We start from the raw sequence: 22733 nt of genomic DNA, 5'->3' as shown, positions 1-22733 counted from the left end.
TTCCGGCAGCAAAGCGGCGCCCCTAAAGATTAACATTCCAATAGAAATGGTGTCATATCTAAATACCATCGATATGGAAGAGTGAAAATGATTAAAGTACGAGTATGAACACATGGACACAAAGTGTAACTCTGCTAACATTTACATGCCAGCAGAAATTTAATGTTGATAAGGTATTCCATTTGGAATATTACTTTTGGCATTAATAATAAAAAGAGGAGAGAAAGACAGAGAGTGAGATAGAGGGAGAGATTCTATTTCTATTTCATTCTTCGTATGTTCCCCACAGCAATCTACTATTTGCATGCGACTACAATAAATAATAGCAACAGACTCGGTAATATATACTCGCATATACAATATATCTTTATGTGTGCTCTCCAGCTCTTTACAAAATCTGACTCCCTTTTGGGATGATGAGTTGAGTATGGGAGTGGAAGAGGAGGGGAAGGGGGGAGGGAGCCAACCAAAGCTGCACAAACTGCGCAACATATTGGCAAAAATGTGGGTCAACAGCAAAACCACAACAATAACGCTCAATGAACGCCACAACAATAGTTATCAAGTACATGTGTGTGTGTGGTTATATGTGTGTGTGTGTGTACCTACGAGTTTGTGTCTGGCTCTGGCTGCAGTTACAAATCAAACCCCCGAAGCGCAGAGACAGAGCGACAGAGAGATAGAAGCAGACTAAAAACCCACCCAAAATACCAAAGGCGCGCCTTTGTTGTTCATCGTCGTCGTCGACGGTTGGTTCCATCAACTTTGTTTGCAATTCGAAAATTGCGCGAAAAGTAACGCGCACAACTCACACACACACACACACATAGTAAACTCACACACACACACAAATGCAATTACGCACTAACTAACGTGGAAATTATGCAAGTAAACAGATTAATTGGGTCACTAAATGGGCGCACACACTGAAGCGAGCATGAGCAGGCAGGCAGGCAAAATACATATCAAATATGTACATGCCCGTATTTAGTATTAAATATGTATATATATAGTATGTAGAAAGATATACCAGGCTAAGCTAAGGGATGGCTAAAGCTAACACTGTTAAAAACTCATCAACGAACCAAACCAAAAACACAACTTTACGTGGGTGGATGGCAAAACATCCGGCTTTATATTCATACATATTTTTATGCTAATTAAACTACACACGCTTTGGCATGTTTTGGTATTTAAATGAAATACTAAATCCCCCAACTGCAAGCAACATAATGAATGGGCTCTAGATAAGCGAAAACAAACGAACTACATTAGTTGTTGTTGTGCTTTAGAACTCTCAGCTCTCTAATCAAAGCACTTAACTACAAATAAATGAATGCAGTTTAAATATAAAGTGCTCGACTATTAGATACCTTGTAATTAACAAAATTAAATACTGAATTTCAAATTTAATAATATCTATCTTTTCTAAAAATGTATCATATAAATGGAAATTGAGTTCTTAATTTCAAAATTTAGAATATTTGCCCTATGTAAAAGTGAATAATATAAATGGATATTTAATTTTTATATCATTTTATATTTATATTTTTTTCTTTGAATACTGAAATACTGAATTTCAAAATCTAGAATATTTATCTTTCTTAAAAGTGCATGATAAGTAGAAATTTAATTCATAATATGAACAATTTCGAATATTTGCTTTATATAAAAGTGAATGATATAAATGGAAATTGAATTCTTATATCATTTTATATAATTTTTACATTTTGACGTATTGTGAAAAGTTTTTTTCTCTAAAAGTCTTAAATTTATAAATAAATTTTTATTTAGTTTGTTCTGTTTAAGATAAAAAATTAAACTATTATAATATTTCCTTTGTTTTGTATAATCATCTTTTTAGTTTATAAACCAATAATATACTTTTTTTAAGAGTCATATACATTCTTCACATTGTTTTTATTTTGAAGTAGAAAAGATTAAAGTGGTCTTTGTAATATTTGCTTGTTTTAATCATGTTTATGTTGTAAAATCTTCTTTATGTATTATAGAGGTAAAGGATTCTAATTGTAGGTATTCAAAGAAAACTGTCTAAATTTAGATTTACCTACACTTTAAAAAAAGTTGTATTAGTTTAGAAATTTTTGTATCTTCCACTGAAAGAACTGAAAAGTTGTATCTTCCACTTACAAAAGCCGGTTGATCAATCTTCACAGAACACTTAATTGTTGTACTAAAATAAAAGTGCTAATGCTTCTGTAATTTGCATAAATGATGTGCAATTTATTAACCCCATAATAATTCTCATTCTGTCTGCGCAACAGCTAAAAGCTTTTTGAAGATTTCACATGGCAAAATAGTTGCTTGCTGTTGGCAGCATAAATTGGGCCAGTTAACTGTACAAAAAAAAAAAGCCGGCTAACAGCAAAGTGTACAAGGCCAATTTGAGTGATGTGTGCGAGGTGTTCCAAGTGCTGCTTTTTTTACCCCACACATTGTCGGTACAAAGTGCAAACTTCCAACCAAATAACTCCAACGTGCGGCCCACAATGTTGCCAAAAATGAAAACGTATTTAACATATATGAACAATAACTATGTAAGCAGCGAGTGTCGCTCTATTGTGGGCTAGGAATTTCCACACATTTTGGTGCTTTGTCATCTCATTGTGTGGGAAATTAATTGTTCAAAATAAGACATTGAGCGAATGCCATATAATTATTTCAAGTGAGTACACAAAAAAAGTAATGGCAAAGACAAACCCAAGAGTCCAAAAACCATCTTCATTGTGTGGGTTGTGGCGGAACTTACCTGCAAAAAATAAAAGAGCAGAGAAATGGAAATGGTTAGCAAAACTTATATAGTATATATTGAATCTTTTATGGCAATAACAAGTTAAGTGCAACGACCCAAGAGCACAGACAGACAGGCAGACAGCGACAGACATCCTGCAACTTGAGCTCTTTCACTTTCCTGCGGGCGCTTTTCTGTCTTTCTGCTTATACCCGCTACCCATGGGGTAAAAGGGTATTTTAACTTTGTGCCGACAGGAAATGTATGTAACAGGTAGAAGGAGGCATCTCCGACCCTATAAAGTATATACATATATTCAGCATCAACAGCCGAGACGATCTGTCTGTTTGTCCGTCCGTCCGTATGAACACCTAGATCTCAGAGACTATAAGAGATAGAGCTATAATTTTTAGTCGACAGCATTTGTTGTTTGCACGCAGATCAAGTTTGTTTCAAATTTTTGCCACGCCCACTTCCGCCCCCGCTAATCAAAAAAATCAAATAACAAACTTAGTTTTAAAGCTAGAAATTAGTTATATACAATTATAACTATAGTAGTTATGATTCCTGAAAATTTGGTTGCGATCAGATAGAAAATTTCGAAGTTATTAAAGAAATACTTTTGTATGGGCAAAAACGCCTACTTACTAGGGTCTGAGTTGCTTTGGCTGAAAGTATGGTATATTGTGCTGTCTATGGTATATTTTGAATGCGGTACTATATCGATATACCACATATACCATTTGGTATATTTTTAGTATTTTTGCAGTATATATTTGGTATATTTTGAGAATAATACCGCAAAATATATTGCTTTTATTCAAAATGGGTAGCGGGTATCTCACAGTCGAGCACACTCGACTTTCTTACTTGTTTTCTCTTTTCTTATTCTTGTTGTTGCCCGCATCGAAGATGCCAGCACAAAGGATCTTTGGAGCTGGCAGGTTTGTTGCCTTGCACAAGTGGCCACAAGACGCTTTTGGCTTGGACTCTCTCTCTCTCTCTCTCTCTCTCTCTGTCTGTCTCTTGTAATGTAACCGGAAACGCTGGCAACAAAAGTTCAAAGTTCTTAAAGGACACCAAGCGCAGCTGTGTTCTCTTCTGTTGTGCATTTAAAGTGCAAACGCACCACGCGAATTAAGGTCAAATCATGCACAAAGACTGAGAGCAAAGACCAGCTCTAAGCATTCCTCCTTCCCTCTTCCCTTCTCCATTCTATAAAGCTCAGACTGACGCGTCGGCTGGTTTTTGTTGCCAGTAGTTCGTCAAGCTCTGAGGATGAGATGTGTGCTAGATGTGTGAGGTTTGAGGTTTGAGGGGTTCCGCATATTAATGACAACGACATGACATAAAACTTTTTGTTGCCTTTCTTTTTCGTGTTGTTGTTGTTAGCACTTCTTTTTTTTTTTTTTGTTGCAGTTTGTTGCTGCACAGGATGTGTGCAAGTTTTTCATTGCAGCTGCAACTCAGCGACGCTCATATCCTGCACACAGTCTGTATCCTGCATCAAGTTTTTTGCTGCTGCTTTTTATTTTGTATTTTTTGTATTTTTTATTTTTGCGCGTTCTCTTTCCTAAGGGAATATACTCGCATTTACAAGTTAGTACATGGGAATGCGGCAGCAGCAAGTGTGTATCTATGTGGGACCTTTCAACAAACCAGAATCAAGCGTCACACTATTTTGGATCTTAGGAATCTCAACTTAATGCGAGAGCAATCAACGAGGAAGCTTAGCAAACATAACATTTGTAGTTTTGATAACATAAATAGCAATTGCAGCTGCAGTAAACGTAATTTTTAACAGCAGTTTGAGCTATAACAATAACAGTTAAATGAAATGAAACAGCATTTCATTCAAAGTGAGATCAAATTCTGTTTAGTTAATAATAAGAGAGAATTCATAGAGGAAGCTAAACAGCAAACATAACATTAGAAGTCTGAACAACATGAACTGTAGTTAACAGTAACAGTAGCATTAATATTAACAGTAGCTAGAACCATAACAGTAACAGTAACAGCAACGTGAGCTGTTCAGTTTCTTAGGAGAGGATTAAAAGATAAGCTTAAAAGCTTATATAAGATTATTAATCTGAATAACATGAAATGTAGTTCTATTAACAGTAACAGTTACTTTAACATTAACAGTTCAAGTAAAATGAACTGAAGCAGCATTTCATTAATTCCAAGATCACAAACTATTTAGTTCACATTGAGAGAGAATTCATATAGCCAAGCTTAACAGAAGTCTGAATAACATAGACTGTAGTTACATTAACATTAACACTCGGTTCAAACATTACAATAACAGTAACAGTAACTTTAATTGTATCATAAAACATAACATCACGAACATTTCAGCTACTAAAGAGGAAGCTTAGCAGACAAAGTAACATGATCTGAACTTTCATAAACATTAAATGTTATTGTTATTTTTATGTTATTCAACATTAACGGAAACATTAACATTAACTTTAACTCCATTAGATTAACATTAATATCACGATCTTCGAAGTTGAAAGGATTCAACATAACATTATAAGAATGAAAAACCTGATCTATAGTATTAGGAGTCATAAATGTACTTTTTAATGTTACGTTGAGATTAACATTACCTTCAACATTCAACAATAACTTTGACATTAACATCACGATCTTGTATCTAAGAACTCTTTGTTAATCATTCGATAATTAATATAGCAAATATAAATTACTTTTCTTCCAATCGAAATCAATCAGCCAAAAGCGTCTCTCTCTTCTCATTTAAACGTAAGCTTAGCAAAAGGTTGACAAACTTTGGGAACTAAAGTGCAAACTAATCAATTGCTTCGCAGCAAAGTGACGAATAAAAATTCTCTTTGTGTAATCCCAATTTGCAATCATCTCTCGTTTGCTATCTTTTATTTCTCGAGCACTCAAAGTGAATTTATTGCTTAAGCCAGTTGCTACAACATTAAATCAAGTTAGTGCAAGTTGAAACTAGAATTGGATTCGAACTCAAGTAAGTGTCTGATTTTCACATACATTTTTAATGCGCTCATCATGATGTTGTTTGGGTGGAGATAAGAGACTCAAAGCTTTGATTTTAACAAGCCAATCGGTCTGCAATCGTTAAATGAATTTTTCATTCACTTTTTCACTTTCGTTTTTCACACATTCCCCTTTACGAGTCCAATGCAAATTTGTCGTAAATTGTTGTAAATTGCTGTAAAATGGCTTAACCAAAAAATAATACAAAGAGCTGACCAGAAAACTTTCACTTTACAACTCGAAGAAAAGGCACAGCAATCAGCTCCTTAAGTGGGTCAAAATGCTGCAGCTTGAAAATCTTTTTTTTGGCTTATCGCAAAACGCTTGATGAGGTTGATTCGTTTTTTTTCTTTTTGCATTTGAGTTTGAATTTTTGGGTCTGCGCTCGAGTTCGAGTTCAAATGGCAATGCACGCAAAGGCGAAATTGCTTTTCAACTGCCACAAAGAGGAAGAGAGGAGAGGAGGGAAGAGAGGAGACTGCGGTTGAGATGTGCGCTGGCTGATAAAAGATGCGCTGCGTGAACTTTGAACCCATTGCCAGCTCGGTCAGCAGCAAATATTACAGTTACACGCACACAGGCCAATTTGACAATGAACTTTGACATCAAAGTTTGCATCGGCTATAAACGTGAGAGGGAGAGAAAGAGAGAGAGAGACTCTTTTAATCTCCAGACGAGTGAAATGTTGTTGACTTATTTCGATTGTTGACGCTTCTATAAACACACACACACACAGAGCTCTTATCACAGACACACACACACACAGACAACGTGTGTAATTAGGGTCCGCGTGCAAAGCAGCTTCAAAACCAGGTCACGTGTACATGTTTTAACTTGAATGATTCTATTCACATTTTTGTATTTTAGTTGCATTTGTTTTTTTTCGCTGCTGCTGCTGCTCTTATCAGCTTTTGAGGCTCATTCTGTCTGCCACGCAAAAAAAAAAGTTAAAATGTTAAAGGCAACAACACAGCAATAACAACAGCAACGAAGCTCTGCTGCCTGTCAGCTTTTCTCTCAAAACAAATGCGAAATGTTAAGGCTGCGACGAACTAAGCTAGAGCTAAGCACTTCAGATAGTGGCGAAGAGGGAAGCAACAAGAGCAGAGAGAGAGAGCAAGATACAGGGCTTAACTTGAATGCAAAAGCCTATTCAATAAGGTGAACAACTGTCAAGCTACAGTCAAACATGGCTAAGTGCAACTATTGCTGAGATACGAGGGCAGAATATGCAGCAGAAATATTAGAAAAATGAAAGACATAAAAAAGTGTCATATAAAATAAATGTGTAAATTGAAAAGTTGATTCTAGAAATTCAATTTTAGTAAACGCATCAAAGAAAATAAGAATACATACTATTTATTTTATACATTTACATTTATTGAAACTATCTTTATGAATTTCCTATTTATGTATTGACATTCTAAATTTATATATTTAAGAACTAGAATTCGTTAAATTTGAATAAATTCGAAAGGCATTTCCTTTCCAGTTAACCTTTTAAAGCAACGTCGCCTTTCCACTACATTTTATGTCACCTACATCGAATTTATGCAAATACACAGATACAACATTTTTACACGCATAGATACATTTGTATCTAGAAGTTTGCATGTAGTTGTGAGTTTGTTTTGCTCCCACGCTTTGACAACAGCAACAACTGATGGAGACAAAACAACTTCATGAATCATGAACATGAATAATAACGGTTAATTATGCGCACTTGTATGTGTGAGTGTGAGTGTAAGTGTGTGTGTTCGTGTGTAGAGGCTTTTCATAAATAAATTTGCACTTAACAAATGGACAGAATGTTGCTAAGCGCAACAGGCTAACAACATGCAATGATGACTGGAGAGATGGGGAGATTGAGAGAGAGACAGAGAGAGAGGGAGAGATGTTGTGGAGATTGGCTGCCAGGCAACAAGGAAGTCATAAAACAAAGCAATGCTCAATGAAAGAGAGGCGGAGACAGAGCAGCAGCAACAGCAGCAGTCAGACAACAACGGAATTAAAATTTAATTTTAATCGCCAAACTGAACGAAAAGAACAAACAGCAGCAGCAGAGAGCGAGCGAGAGAGCAATAGCCTATCCATTGACTACGCAGACACTAACCAACACAAGTGCACAAGGAAGACATGCATATGCATGCATACATATGTACATATGTACGTACATAATGGATAATGGCGTGCAGACAAATAAATTTTTGAAGCAGCCAACTGCATGCACACACACACACACACACACATACAGACTGCATGTGTATTGAAAAATTTAATAAACACAAAATAACGCAAGCAGGCAGCAAGATCTGCAGCAGCAGCAGCAACAACAACGTCAGAAACAATGCGGGCATATGCAAGCAAGCACACACATGCACACCAATACATATGCAGACATGCAAGGCTGGAGATTTGTAAGGCCATGGGAGGCGATCGTACAGCAGCACTAACAGCAACCAGAACGACAACCAGGCGAACAGGTCGGCATCAGGTAAACAGCAACAACAACAGGAAGTGAGATCAACCAACAGAGAGAGAGTGAGAGAGAGGGAGAGCCAGAACCGCAACGATAAGACAGCGCCTGATAAATATCGATAAATAAGCAGCAGGCAGGAAACTCAAAACTAAAAACAAAAGGCGAACAAAGCAGGTAAAAGAAAGAATCGATGCCGATGTGAGTAGTTGATGCTGCCTGTGTGGTGGTTTTTTTTTAGGGCTGAGTGGGGGCGCGACAACCGAAAAATGCAACAACAACAACAACTCTAACAAGAAGAACCTGCCGAGAACAACGCGACAAAAAGTAATGGAAGAAAAAATATTGTTAGAGAGCGCCGCTAACCGTCTAAAATTACAACAAGCATGATGAGTCCATGTTAGACAAAGACCAGAGCATCTACATACATATGTGTGTATGAATGCATGCATGTGTATTTGTGCATAAAGGTATAAAGAAAGCAAGGGAGAGAGAGAGAAAGAGCGAGAGTGCAATGCATGCAGTTGCCTAGCGTGCTCATTCTCATTCCCCACGCTGTTCTTGTTGTTGTTGTTGCTGCTGTTATTTTGGAGTGTTCAGAACACAGATGAAAAAGCATAAAATCGTGTTGAAAATCAAATTGCAGACAAAAACAGACACGGAGCTCGCGTTGTTGTTGTTGTCGTTGTTGTTGTTGTGACGTCAAGGCGCATGCGTTGAGCTGTTGCCGCGTTGGCTTTTCTTCGTTTAGTTGTTGTGTTTTTACATTTTGATTTTTCGGAAAAACGCACACAACAAAATTTATGCGACGCTGCTTGTCGCCAGCATTCCTCTTGTGGTTGTTGTTGTTGTTGTTGTTGCTTCTGTGTCTGTTGGATCTCTGTTTGTTCTGCTTGTTGGTGGTGGCTGCAAGCGAGAGGGGTGTGTTTTGGTCTTGTTGCTTTTGCTGTTCCCGTTGCTTTGCTGTTGGGGGTTGTTGTTGGTGGAGCTCTAAATATGCCTGCAAAGTCATTCTGACAAAAGTGAAATACAGACTGCGATTGCGACGTAGTTAAAAAAAAAATAAACGAAAAACAAGAAACAAGAAAAAAACAACCCCACCATGCTCCCCTGCCAACAACAATTAACAATAATAAATTGCGCTATAACTCTGTTTATTTGATGCTTTCTCTTTTCCATATCAGTCAGCCACAGTCAAGAGGAAGAGGTTCAATAGCCCTCCAAATAAATTCTAAAAATAATCGCATACGAGTCGTCGTATAAAATATATGTCTACGACGGATATGCGCATGGTCGCTAATTTCTTGGCAATACAAATGGGTTAATGAACTGCACTCAGCCAGCGTTGCTTGATAAGGAAATGCATTCTGCTTATCAATATCATTGTTTTAATTCTGTTTTGTAATTGTGATTTTCCCCATCATATGATATTATATTATTCAATATTGTGATCCTTTTGAAATTATAATGAAATCTTGAGAACTTACCGTTTGACCATTTTGTTGGTTACCCCAGAGTTGTTTTCCTGCTGCGTTCCAATATCAACGGATTTATTATAATCCAGTTTTGAGGTAAAGATTTTGATCCGACGGAAATCAATTTTGGCGATGTTTGCTTTAACCTTATATTTTAAAATTTTAATTTAAATTAGTATAAATTTATTTTTAGTTTTGATTTTTTTTGAGTTATGGTAGTTGTTGTCGTTGTTGTTGTTTTAAAAAATAAATATAATTGATAAACTAAATCTATTTTACAGTTGTAATTGCTTTGCGATAGTTGTTGACGATAGTCGATGCGATAGTTGCATTCCAATTTGAAATTGAAATTCTTTTTCAGGGGCTGCCACAGCGGGAGTCCAATTGGAAAAGAAGACAACAAAGTAAGAACGCAAAAACAAAGCCCAAAGGCAAAGAGAAAAACAAGACGAGATACGAGCACCATAAAATTTATAACAATACAAAATGTACTTGTAAACAATAAAAACAAAAAAATAGAAAGAACCAAAACACTTTTGCACATGTGAGCGTATTTTTATTGTTTATATTTTGCGTTTTATATGAGTTAATCATGCAGTTTCGGCCACTTCAAACAACAATAACAATAACAACGTCGTTTTCGTTTTGCGTTTTCGGCACTCGACCTAAGTATCTATGCATGTGTGTGTGTGTGTTTTTATTGCTTGCATGTATTTGTAGCTATTTTTCTGCAACACTTCAAGGGCTTTGCAACGACAACAACAACAACGGCAACAGCAACTTGGCCACTTTATTGATTCACTGTTATTCGCTTCGGTCAAGAAATCAACACACACAAATTTAACACGCGCCGTTTCAAGATGAATGCACTTTTTTTTTGTATTCGTATTTGTATTTGACGCGTTTCGTTTGCCTTTTCCTTTTTCCGTTTTCTTCTCTCTTTGCGCTCAGTCAGACCAACCAACCAACTAATAATTCCACACACAAACACCTACATACACACATGCACACACAAACAACTTGCATGTATGTAAATGAAATATATGTATGTGTGTGTGTATGCGGATACACCTACAAGCCAAGAGCAAGTGGATTTTTACTTCATGATCACACTGCGTATTTTTACCTTTTGGAAAACAATTTATTTGTTGTATTTTCTTTTAGCAACTTTGATTGCAACTCTTTGAGATATTTTCATATGGTTTCTACACCCTTTTTCACTTGTCGCCGCAGTTAAGCATTTGCTGCATCTCGCGAGTGTGCACTTAATATGCATTCGTATTCGCGCCTGACTCCGCTACGATTTCTTTTATTAGCACGTACGAATTCAATTTAATAACAACACACAATAATCAAAACTCTGCGATTCGACCGACCGATTCAATTAAAGCAAACTTGCCGTTTCAAAAAATATCTAGAACTGCTCCAAGCCGCGGTCCCCGTGCGAACGCGACGCACTGTTCAGCGTGACTGCCAGTCTGATTTTACAATGTACTATTTAACGTCACAAAATATACCATTTCCACAATCACTCGCTCGATTGCATTTCAGTAGAAATTTCGGAAGATATTCAGAAATTCCTCGAAAATGTCAAAGTCTTTTGAATTAAGGTTTATGTGATTGCGTCTTCTACTAAACTTTAAAGTTATTTTTTTAATATTTCCAAAATTTTCAACCAAATAACATAATATAAGGAAAGTATATTTATACTAATAATGGTCACACCTTCGACTTCTTGACTTCTCTCAATTAAGAAGAGCTTAATATCTTTAATATACGTCACTTTAATAAATATTAACTTTTCTTTTATATTTATTTATTTGTAAATTATGAAGTATTTAATCTTATCGATTTACAACATAATGTCTATCGATTTTGTATGTTAACTTAACAAAGGATATCGATTACTTATCGATAATAATTAAACAGCTGTATAAACAACAACCATTTATCTTTTAAATTTTATTTTTAGGAGTTTTGCTTCAACCAATGCATTCAGAGAAAACGTATAGAAAAATACAATTTTAAAAATACCTTTAAAACGGTAGTATTCTTGTCGGATTGGTAATATGCCCCCAGTTGAGCCCTGTTTTGCAATATTTGCAGTGGGAAAAGTTACTTCTTTTAGCTTGAGGCCTCTATTTACCTTAATTATTAGCTGATAAATCTGTAGTTCAGCTAAAATTTACAAAAATAAAGCCACTTTTGATTTAACAGTTTAGTGCTTCAATATGCTGTTCATTTTTAATTAATATCAGCCGAATTAAACCTTATCAACTACAAACTTAAAAAGTAGAATGCGTTGCAATGTTGTTGCTTGTTGGTGGTTTCTCCATTTGTCAGTTAAAATCGCCGCTTTTGCCATCACACGCCACAATCTTAACCTTGTCCACTTTGACAAACTCGTGAACTTCTCTAAACTCCACATCGTTTAACATCAGGGTCCAGACATTGTCACAGAATCGATAGGTGTTTAATCTGGATGCTTTGAATGTAACTCGGGCCTTGACACGTTGATTTAGAGCGTTGTTAATACTCTTATCGAACTGCAGCAGAACCTTGAATGCCAATGCGGGCGTAATTTGTCCATACTGTAAATGTATAATTAAAGTTACAAGTCGAAAAGAATGATGAAATATGTTTAGTGGCAAAGACGCAAATGCTCAAAAGAAATTGGCTTTGCAACTAAATGAAATGCACTGCATTTAACAAATGTTTACTGTGCACACACACACATTTACTAAATTATTGTCAGATGTGCAACAATTAAATTCAGAGTTGAGTGTGACTTGAATTCTTTGCAACGCAGCTGCATTTGTGTTTTTTGCAAACTCACCTGAATCAGCTCGTCGAGGCTCTCTTGCAGCGTGTTGCCCAGTGTGGTATTGCGATATAGTTGATAGGACATCTTACTTACCTACTGCGATTGCTTATACAAAGAATAACTACAAAATATGTTATTTATTTCTTGTGCTGCCAAAAATAATGTAGAGCTCAAACAGAGTGACCGCACATTTTGCTTCTTCAAATACCAGGAATTAGAGGTGACCAATTGCACTATCGATTAATCGATTGTTTTTGAAATCCTGAAGCAAAGATTGATGTCGCTAAATATTAAATTATTATTGAGAAGATTTATACTTTTAGATTCGTTTAGATCTTTATTTCTTCAAGAAAGATCATTATTTGTGTTGTAGCACAAGCAAAAACTGACTCCCCTGTATGCATGTGATTTTGAGTGGTGTAGCACTCAGCTTACTGGAGAAAAGCAATTGACGAGCAAAAGTTGGCTGCTATATCGACATTATATGGGGCGGCGCTTATCCTGTTTGCTACCCTTAACGGACATTCAAAAGCGGAAATGGACCAAGGGGATGAAAATGTCGCAGCCAATGAACGCAACGCTGTTTTTTTGAGTAGTTGCGGCGCCTCACACTTTTTTATTACTCACAATTTTAAGCGCCTTGTTGAATTTAATGTGCCACAAAATTCTTAAAACTCCTTGCTTGGTCAAGGCACGCAGCTGGTCAGCTTCGGCGTCGGAAGTAAATGCCAAGTTCAGTCGCTCGACGATTATTGAAGTGATTAGTTCAAAACGCTTATCATACATTTAACGGATATTAATTGAAATGCTGCAACAAAATCCATCACCGCCACATCATGTGGACGATGTTAACAACAAATCTCCAACTCCAACACAAACTGTAATCGTGACTCCGCAACGTCCTTCGTCTCCACGTCAATTCTTTGAGCGCCTTTACGGTCACCTCGAGACGCGGACGCACAAGAGTGAAAACGGTGACATCGATGTGGGCACTCACATCGAAACGCCTTACCAGAGCGACGGAGGCAGTGCATCCTCGCCGGATATATCGATCAGTGACGAACGTGTCTCCATAATAAATTGTCCGACTTACGACTTGCATGGTCCTCCGCCGGATTATAGCACATATAGAGCCATATCCAGTGGACCTTCGCCGCCGGCTCTACAATTTCCGGCCTTTCCCACTGATCCCCACATCACAGCTGGCTTCTCGGCATTTTGTGAGTATTTTAATTTAAACAAATTGGAGATGTTTTTCATTTTTTATTAAGAACTAAACTCAGTTTAATATATTTACATAAAGTTTACTTTTCTAAAAGTTTCTTAATTAAAACTCACGAACATTTCCAAATTAATACGTGGTTCAATAAACAAGATTGACTTTAAAATATATACACAAAATTTGTACAACAATTCCTGAAAATAATAACAAACTAAGCTAAAGTTTTAGAAATTCAATTCTACTGAAATTCATTAAGTAAAACAGTTTAAAAAGTGAGTCAAAATTCAAAACCCGAATCCTAATAAGGTTTAGAAAAGTTCCTCTTAATTTACATTACATAAATTTAATAGAATAGGTCAAGATACTAAATTAAATGTTTAGATAGATGAAACATAATTTAAATTCCAATTTTTGGATCATTAAATTATGCGAAGATTTCAATTTAAGACCTGAGTTCCATGAAAACTGACAATTTTGAGCTTAAGTTCAAACTATTTAGGTGTTTCCTTGGGTTGTTCTTTGGCAGCAGCTGCTTTTTGTTCCCGAAGCCGTTTCATGTTCTGCAGTTCCACCATTAGAAACATTTTCAAGTTGGGATCTTGGATCTTAGACAGAACAATTTCACGTGCACGCTCATCATTATCGCCCAATAATTTCGACAGAGTTTCGGCGTATTCGATCCAAACGCAATTGGCGCAACCCGACATACAACATGTCGTGGGTTCGGGAGGAATCTAAGTAAGGGAAATTCCTGAAATTGTAGTCAGCAAAGTTATATATAGACTTACCACTATATCTGAACCCTTGTCTGCCAGCTGTCTGAGCGGAAAAACTGATCCAAGGCGGCCCAAAAGAAGGCATCTCGCCGATCTGAAGCACAGAGGAGCAGGCATTGGGCTTAGATCTGAAATTATAAGCAATCAATTAATTAATTAAGGAAGTGTCAACAGTTTCACACGTCGTCGTGCAGGTGCAAAAGATTGTAGAGCTAACAAGTTAAGGAAAAAAATGATATAGTTCCGCAGGAACTCGAAAAAAGCGCTGCCCCAAAAAAATATTGTATTGAATATCATTGCAGAAAAAAAGAGAATGAAAAACTTAAGCGAAGCAGAAGATGCATAATAAGGCAAGGAAAAGAAAAAAAAAAGATTGAAAGAGGGAGTTGAGAAAAAATAAGAAATTAAAAAAATATTAAAATGCATTGAGCTGTAAAAACTCGCATTTACCTTGCGGTATTCTCGCTTAAAGGTCGTCAAGGGTTCGCTTTGGTTCGGTTCGGGAAATGCACAGTGTGTAAAAAGCGAAACAGAGAGAGAGAGCTGCACAGTGGTAATGAAAAAAAAAAAGAGAACATTGTAATTGAGCTTGCACAGGAAACCTAAAAAACACTTGCATCCAGTCTCAGTCCACAGTTCCAAAAGGACACTTGTCATATCGAGTTTCACACGTGATTTAAAAAAACCAAAGCAGCAAAAAAATCGTGTACTTGTGTTTGTGTGTGTGTGTGTGTAAGCCAAAGCGGAGCTTAGGGAAGTTGTGAGTTAGTCAGGCAAAGGGTAATCAGGCGCAAACCAGAGATTAGCCCGCCTCTCGCACCCACAACAAAGATTTGTCCAACTGCAAAACTTTACACAGTTCCAAGGTGGTGAGGGGAGACGGAGGGAGAACGGAGAAAAACAACAATTAGGCGGTAATCAGTGTAAGGGAAACAGACAATGAGTGGGCGTGGATGAAGCATAATGTTCGCTTCGCTGACAATTGACGTCACAATCAAATCCAAACAACATAAAAAATAACAATACAATTAAAAGGTACAACGACTTTTGAATACACTAATATAAAGGGAATAGACAAAGAATATAGAATATTTAGATTCAATAGATGTTTTTTAAATTTTTATTTTTATTTACAATCTATCTAAAGATAAAACGGAATTCCTATGATTGAATAGATAAAAGACTTTTAATTATTATTATTTAATTATTAATTAGTAATTAAAGTATTTTGTTTTTACTTTAAAGTTATCCTCCCTTAAAAGTAAATCTCTAATATTCTTTAACCAATTGAAATGGGTTGTTTTTATTACTTTTTTGATTTATAGCAATTTTGGAAGAGTATTGAGTGAACAAATTGTTTTCCTTTTAAGGAATTCATGCGATTTTTGTTTAATTTTTGAGTACACAGAATTTGTTAGGCTGTTAGATTTAACTTTACTATGAACAGTCCTTTATTTTGAATAATCTGTTCTTAATTTACTTTATAAAGCCTTTTTAAGTTTAACTTATTAATTTGTAATATTCTTTTCTTTTGGGGTCATCCCTCTATTATAGAAAAATCATTTGTTTATCAGATTATAATGTTACATTTAAGTTAATTTCCTATTTTATTTAACTATTCACATTCCTATAACTTCAATAGATTCTTCCTAATAAAACATTCGTGTTGTAAACTCAATTTAATCAGTTGCTAGCATTGCCAAGTATCATTAAGGATTTGGCAAATGATGTTGAAAATAGTAAAATGGAATATAAGCTCTATTCAAGTTTAATGACAAAAGCAGCGGACTCCGCTAACAGTGTATAATTATGATGACTGTTGTGAGCACAACAATAACAATGGGAGGATAGCAGACAGCTGTTGGCATTGTCGAAAGTTTCCCGGCTCAGATTGAGCTGTGAAACGGGAACGAGAAGGATGCGAGTGCATGTGCGATGGAGAGATAGAGATAGATAGATGCAAGGAAGGGGGAGGAAGGTGCTGAGCCGGATGCTAATGGACAGTCGAAGAACACGTGTAAAATGCAATTTAATGTGCGCTACAAACGCGATCAGAATAAACGCTTAGAAGGGAGAGAGAGGAAACTGTGTGGAATGCGGGAAGGGGGCGTTAGCCTGGTTAATTATTTGTTTAACTTGCGCACACGCAACATTATAACAAAATTTGTAGAGTAGGGGTTGTGTCTCAATTTGATGGTTTGTTAATGCAAGATTAATTTCGCTTCATCTCTATTGTCAAGGATTAAACTCTATTTTTTTGGGAACTGTAATTACAAGTTGAGGTTTACAAATTATGTAGGAACGTTTATATTTATATAAATGATTATTTATGATAGATAGATAGATAAAAAATAGTGATTTCTTATTGAATGTTTTCATGATTAAGAACGATTCATTAGAAACGATATAGGAACGATTATATTTTCATTTATCATATGATTGTTTATGTAGAAAAGCATAATTCAAAATAAATGATTATTTTTGATAGGTAAATAGATAAAAAAAAAGTGTTTTCTTATTAATGATTAATTTCGCTTCAACATCTCTATTGTCAAGGATTAAGCTCTATTTTTTTGGGAAGTTTACAAGTTGTAGGTTACAAATGATGTGATAACGATTATATTTTCATTTATCATATGATTGTTTAAGTAGAAAAGCATAATTAAAATGAAATGATTATTTATGAAAAATAGATAAAAAAAAGTGCTTTCTTATTGAATGTTCTCATGATTAAGAATGGAATTTTATGTAATGTAAATGTTGTTACATGAGAAAAATAGTTCTCGGTGTTTGATTTCTGATCTTTTTTAACAAGAATCTTAATCTTAAGAATCTGAGCTTTCTAATATTTCTTACAAGAATCTTTATCTTAAGAATCTTTGCTTTCTTATCTTTTTTACAATAATCCTAAATATCGAATTGTAAAAATAATCATTATTATATTTTGTTGATTTTTTTATCGACCAATGGTCTAACGTTTACCAAATTACTTGAAATCAATAAATCTAGCTAAAGAAAACTTAAAAAACGATTATAAGAAAAGTTTGTTAAAAATGATTGACTTTGGTAAAATTAATATGGTTCCAAATTTATTCTATTCTATCTTCGATTATTCCTATTTTCAGTGGCTCGTCGCAGACGCAAGGAAGGACGTCAGCGAAGGCAGCGCACCACATTCAGCACGGAGCAAACGTTGCGCCTGGAAGTGGAGTTCCATCGGAATGAATATATTTCGCGGAGTCGTCGCTTTGAGCTGGCGGAGACGCTTCGTTTGACGGAGACGCAAATCAAAATCTGGTTTCAAAATCGTCGGGCCAAGGACAAACGCATTGAGAAAGCGCAAATTGATCAACACTACAGGTGAGTGAACAGAGAGAGAGAGAGAGTAGCGAGGAGTAAATAAAACAACCCCTCTGATCCCATTCTGTTGTCTGCCACGGAAGTAATTCAAAGGAATGTCACAAATTTAATTGATGTACTCACATAAAATTAACACGAAATTAATTTTACGACATTTACGCGCACACAAACCCAATTAGCTAGTAGTCTAGCTAGCTCCTGGCCAAGGGGTGGACAGACAACGGGAATTGGAATTGGGATTGGGGAGCGATCTAAACTTGGGTCATTTAATGTATTGCACGATTACAATCAATTTGCAGGAACTTTGTCGTGGCCAATGGTTTTATGAGCACTATAATGGGCCAAACGGCAACCCCAGCTCCTGGCGGGGGAGTGGGCGTGGCCTACTATGGAACGCCAACGGGTTTGCTGCCCGCACCGCTCATAAATAACGTTCGCCATGCGGATGTTAATTACGCTGACATTGAAGAGCAGCAACGCCATCTCAACCATAACAACAACAACAACAGCCACCGCCACCAACTGCATCCCGAGCAGCAGCAGCAGCAGCAAGAGGAAGAGGAGCAGCAGCGACGCCGCCGCTTTGTGCCACCGCCAACGCTCGTCAACAGTTGCTAGCAGCGTTCTCGCATTTCACATGCACTTTCAATAGAGCTTTAAATTATTTATCAAACTAAGTTGCTATGTTAAGCGCATATCTTACAAATAAAACCACTTTAATGCAATTGTCCAACATTCATTTGACTTACCAGAGGGCACGGCATGCAAAGAAACACCTTTATTGAACTAAATATAAGTTTAAACGAAATTAATTTTGAGAACACAACATAGTTTGCGCAACAATAACAGCCGGTTAGTGTGACCGCAGCTCGTAATTTCAAATATACTAAATACTAAACTGTTTGAGATAGGCCAGCTATCGATAAGCTGAAGTCGGTATATATATTTTGCGGTGCATGCTCTGGTCACGCTGTTCGCTAAATTTTTCTTCGCGTGCGTGTCTCCAAAAGTTGCAGTTTTGCATTTTTTGTACATTTTTAGTTAAACGTGCGCCAAATATGGCAAACTCCACACAGGTTATCAAGCTGGAGGACTCCAACGAGGAGAACCAGCCAGAAATATTTGAAATAAAAGATGAAGATGTAAGTTCTAAAACACAAATTCAGCGAGAACCCTTGCGCACCATCCCATACACATACACAACCAACTACATGAATAAAACTGCATGCATGTGTATGTGTGCTTGTCACCTACAGGATATTTGTGAGCTGGAGCATTTGCGTAAGCTGTTCATTGGCGGCCTGGCACCCTACACCACTGAAGAGGGCCTCAAAGTCTTCTACTCGCAATGGGGCAAAGTGGTCGATGTTGTTGTGATGCGAGACGCCGCCACCAAACGTTCGCGTGGCTTCGGCTTTATAACCTACACAAAGTCCGCTATGGTTGATACTGCGCAAGAGAATCGTCCGCATATCATCGACGGCAAGTATGTGTGACACAGTTTTTTTTGTCTTGTTTTTATTGCAATTGAGTCATGTTTATCTTTATCTCTATGTGTAGAACTGTGGAGGCCAAAAGAGCGTTGCCACGCCCGGAGCGCGAAACACGCGAAACAAATATCTCGGTGAAAAAGTTATTTGTCGGCGGACTGAAGGACAATCACGATGAGGACTGTTTGCGTGAATACTTTCTGCAATTTGGCAATGTAGTGTCTGTTAAATTACTAACCGACAAGACCACAGGCAAGCGACGAGGCTTCGCATTCATTGAGTTCGATGATTACGATGCCGTGGACAAAGCAATACGTAAATTTCGAATACGATTTTGTTGATTTTGTATAAATTAATACTTTTTCCATTGCAGTTCAGCGACAACATTCAATTAAATACGTGCTCGTCGATGTCAAGAAGTCCATCTACAATCTGGAAAAGAAAGACCGTTTGCCCCAAGGCCCCGCGGCCAATGGCAACAAGCTGCAACAGCAGCAGCATCAGCAACAACAACAGCAACAGCCGCCCAAGGCAAATATGCCACCCAACGGTGGCTACCGTCCCCCAGTGCCTCCGCCGCAGCAAATGCCGCCGTATCAGCATCAACCGCCGCCGCCGCCAATGTCGGCGCCGCCACCAAACTACAACTATTGGGGACCCCCGCCACCCATGCAACCGTATTATCAGCAACCGCCGCCACCGCAAATGAACGCTTGGAACGCCTATCCTCCTGCCCAGAACGGGTGGAATGCACCGCCGCCACCGCCTCCCGGCGCACAGCAATGGCATGCTCAGCAATGGGGCGGACCACCTGCGGTCCAACCGCCCACACCTGGTGTGCCGCCGGTGAATCATCATCGCAGTGGTCCGCCACCGCCTGCAGTGGGTAATTGGAATATGCCAGCAGCAGCAGCACCTCCAGTACCCGGCTCTATGCCACTGACGCAGGGTCCGCCGCCGCATCAGCAACCACCGCCGCCACAGCAGCAGCAGGCGGCGCCACCCAACTTTGGCAGTGGCTATCAGCAGAACTATGGCGGTGGACCGACCAAGCATAACAACATGAATGGCAACCGCATGAATCCCTATACCGCAGCACCGCCCAGCAACTATCGTAAGTGCTGAGATATCTACGATGATAATACAACTAAATCTCTCCTTATTCCTGTAGATAATGCACAGCCTCCAGCGCCTGGCTATGCGCCATACAATGCAGCTGCTCCGCCACCGAGTGGCAATGGTCCGACCTCGGGTCCAGTGCCTAAGAACGTGTCCAACGGTTCGGTGGCAACAGGCGCGAGCGCCAATAGCAAATATCGTCGTTAGATTATTGGGTTTTGTTTCATTTTGGGTAAGTAAAGCCAAGAGGCTGATCAACTGATCCTGATTTTCTCCCGCCTGATTTCGCCATACGTCATTGTTGTGGTACGTTTCATGTGTAGTACAATTAAAGCAATGCTTAAGGTACCAGATACTGACTCTTATGGTTCCTCTATCTATCTATCTATTACTATACACACAAATATCTATGTCAATAAGTATTGCGAAAGTACTAATCTTTTATAATTCTCTTTAATTTAGATGCCTTTTTGTGTGTGCCTTAAGTGCAGCACAAAAGCTCAGAAACAGATACATGATACAAGATACAAATTACAAGATACAAGATACAGTTACTGTTACTAAAAAAAAACAAAAACAAAATAGGCTTGCTATAAGCTAGGACACACACTCGCTTAGTAACTTAAACATTAACTAAACAATACGAAAAGAAAACAATACAAAAAAGGATCTATCTATATATTAACAGCGTTGTCTCTCTATCTATTTATCTAACTGAGACTAGGACAACTAACTACAGTTTTTAAACACTTTTTTAAGCTCTCATGTTATTTATTAAATGATTGATACCCAATCTATGCATATATATGTATGAATTATAATTATAAGACACCAAATATTTGATAACAAAAGAAAGTATTTATAAGATCTACAATTATCTATTACTTTATTTTTTGCCCGAGACTACAACTGAAAGTTGTAGCCGTGAATTGCGTTACACATAAAAACACACACACATTTAATTTAGAGATTAACTTGCCATGCCTTTCTTTTTTTGAAACACCATTTGGCTTTATTTCAATACAATACAATTACATATAAACTATTACTACTATTGTAAACTTATGCAAATTAGTGCTCTCTCTCTCTATTCCCCTCCACCTTACTCTCTTTTCATTATATTATGTATTATAATGTTTAAGTATGCCTCTAAAATGTAACTCAGTCTATAAATTGAAATCAAAGCAAATCAAATGAAGCAAAACCCGATCCAAACAGTGCGAGGCTCATCAACAAAATGCCACTCGTATTTTTGTAAACAAATTAACAAACAAAAAAAAAACAAAGCTAAAATGAAAGCAATACAAAAGAATTAGCATTAGCAGCTAAAAGACACGTTTCACACTCAGCTTTAGCCAGAGCTTATTCTATAGTATTTTAGTTATTAGAAGCCTTATAATAAACTCGAATCGGGATCAACTTCGAGCAAAACAAAAAGAAAAAAACAAGTAAAGATACGTCCAGTAATATAACATGATCAAATCAAACGGAAAACTTGGTGAGCCACGCACTCTTTGTGGATCCACAAATATTTACATATATGTATAACTAAAATAAGGAGTTGATATCAAAATTAATGTCAATTTTTTTACAAAACCATAAACTGTATATATACGCATATGTATATGACTGTCTGATGATGATAATATATATATATAGAATACACTCTACTCCTCCTTCCCCCGAACATTATGTTAAGCTCTGAACGGTTTCCTCACACTGAAACTCATTTTGCAAAGAAACGCAACTTCGATTAATATTAACAAATAAACAGAAAAAGAAGAAAAATTATATAAAACACAGAAATGAAATGAATTAGCTAAGATGTGCGACAATTGATGAAATTATTTAATGTACGAGTATTTATTATTGTGTTATATGAAATGAATGAACCACGACATTGAACTCTAAGTTTAGCATTAATTTCGATAATCATAGAACTACTGAAGTATAGATGTTTGCTTTATCTATCTCTCTTATATATACATATGTATCGTCTTAATCTCTCGATATTATTGATCTACTACTTAAGTTTTGTAGCGCACGCCAAAGGCTTTTTTGAAAATGAGTTCTACAACGTAAATTACACAATATGCATATGTATTTAACCGATTTCGATCTATTAATTATGTATGGGGTAACTAAGAGAGCGTAGTCCCTATTTTCGCAGCTTAATTTAGCACTAATAATAATGATAATGATTCAACTATAT

General features: G+C 36.9%; 5 protein-coding genes across 6 annotated transcripts in view; 2 read left to right on the top strand and 3 right to left on the bottom strand.

The window, feature by feature from the left end:
* LOC117575789 (protein pellino) overlaps positions 1–11187 on the bottom strand; it is a 41737-nt gene extending 30550 nt beyond the window's left edge. The window contains exons 1-2 of the mRNA XM_034260164.2: positions 10857–11187; positions 9743–9876 (exon numbers count right to left, since the gene is read on the bottom strand). Of these exons, the coding sequence (XP_034116055.1) occupies positions 9743–9753 (11 nt within the window). The 5' untranslated portion in view covers positions 9754–9876; positions 10857–11187. The remainder of the gene's footprint in view (positions 1–9742; positions 9877–10856) is intronic.
* Positions 11188–11933: 746 nt separating this feature from the next.
* On the bottom strand, positions 11934–12750 carry LOC117575793 (transcription initiation factor IIA subunit 2). Its single transcript, XM_034260169.2, has 2 exons — positions 12567–12750; positions 11934–12321 (listed from the first exon to the last, which is right to left on the bottom strand). Exons 1-2 carry the CDS (start codon positions 12636–12638, stop codon positions 12070–12072), a joined length of 324 nt encoding a protein of 107 aa, XP_034116060.1. The 5' UTR covers positions 12639–12750; the 3' UTR covers positions 11934–12069.
* Positions 12751–13085: 335 nt separating this feature from the next.
* Positions 13086–18645, top strand: LOC117574459 (homeobox protein rough). Its single transcript, XM_034258297.2, has 3 exons — positions 13086–13774; positions 17678–17912; positions 18212–18645. Exons 1-3 carry the CDS (start codon positions 13360–13362, stop codon positions 18528–18530), a joined length of 969 nt encoding a protein of 322 aa, XP_034114188.2. The 5' UTR covers positions 13086–13359; the 3' UTR covers positions 18531–18645.
* On the bottom strand, positions 14232–18780 carry LOC117575792 (oxidoreductase-like domain-containing protein 1). The gene is made up of 3 exons (XM_034260168.2): positions 18662–18780; positions 14565–14680; positions 14232–14510 (listed from the first exon to the last, which is right to left on the bottom strand). Exons 2-3 carry the CDS (start codon positions 14667–14669, stop codon positions 14268–14270), a joined length of 348 nt encoding a protein of 115 aa, XP_034116059.1. The 5' UTR covers positions 14670–14680; positions 18662–18780; the 3' UTR covers positions 14232–14267.
* A 101-nt stretch (positions 18781–18881) lies between these two features.
* LOC117575788 (ribonucleoprotein RB97D) lies at positions 18882–21128 on the top strand. Of its 2 annotated transcripts, XM_034260163.2 has the most exons (6): positions 18882–19054; positions 19169–19398; positions 19473–19717; positions 19776–20516; positions 20574–20753; positions 20984–21128. In XM_034260163.2, the coding sequence occupies exons 1-5, from the start codon at positions 18971–18973 to the stop codon at positions 20726–20728; spliced, it is 1455 nt and encodes a 484-aa protein (XP_034116054.1). In that variant the 5' UTR covers positions 18882–18970; the 3' UTR covers positions 20729–20753; positions 20984–21128. The 2 variants fall into 2 exon arrangements, with proteins under 2 accessions (XP_034116054.1, XP_034116053.1); XM_034260162.2 differs by having other exon boundaries at positions 20574–21128.
* The last annotated feature ends 1605 nt before the right edge of the window (positions 21129–22733 follow it).

Source organism: Drosophila albomicans, chromosome 2R (genome assembly GCF_009650485.2).
Source record: "Drosophila albomicans strain 15112-1751.03 chromosome 2R, ASM965048v2, whole genome shotgun sequence".
NCBI lineage: Eukaryota > Metazoa > Arthropoda > Insecta > Diptera > Drosophilidae > Drosophila > Drosophila albomicans.
This window is presented reverse-complemented; position numbering and strand designations above follow the sequence as displayed.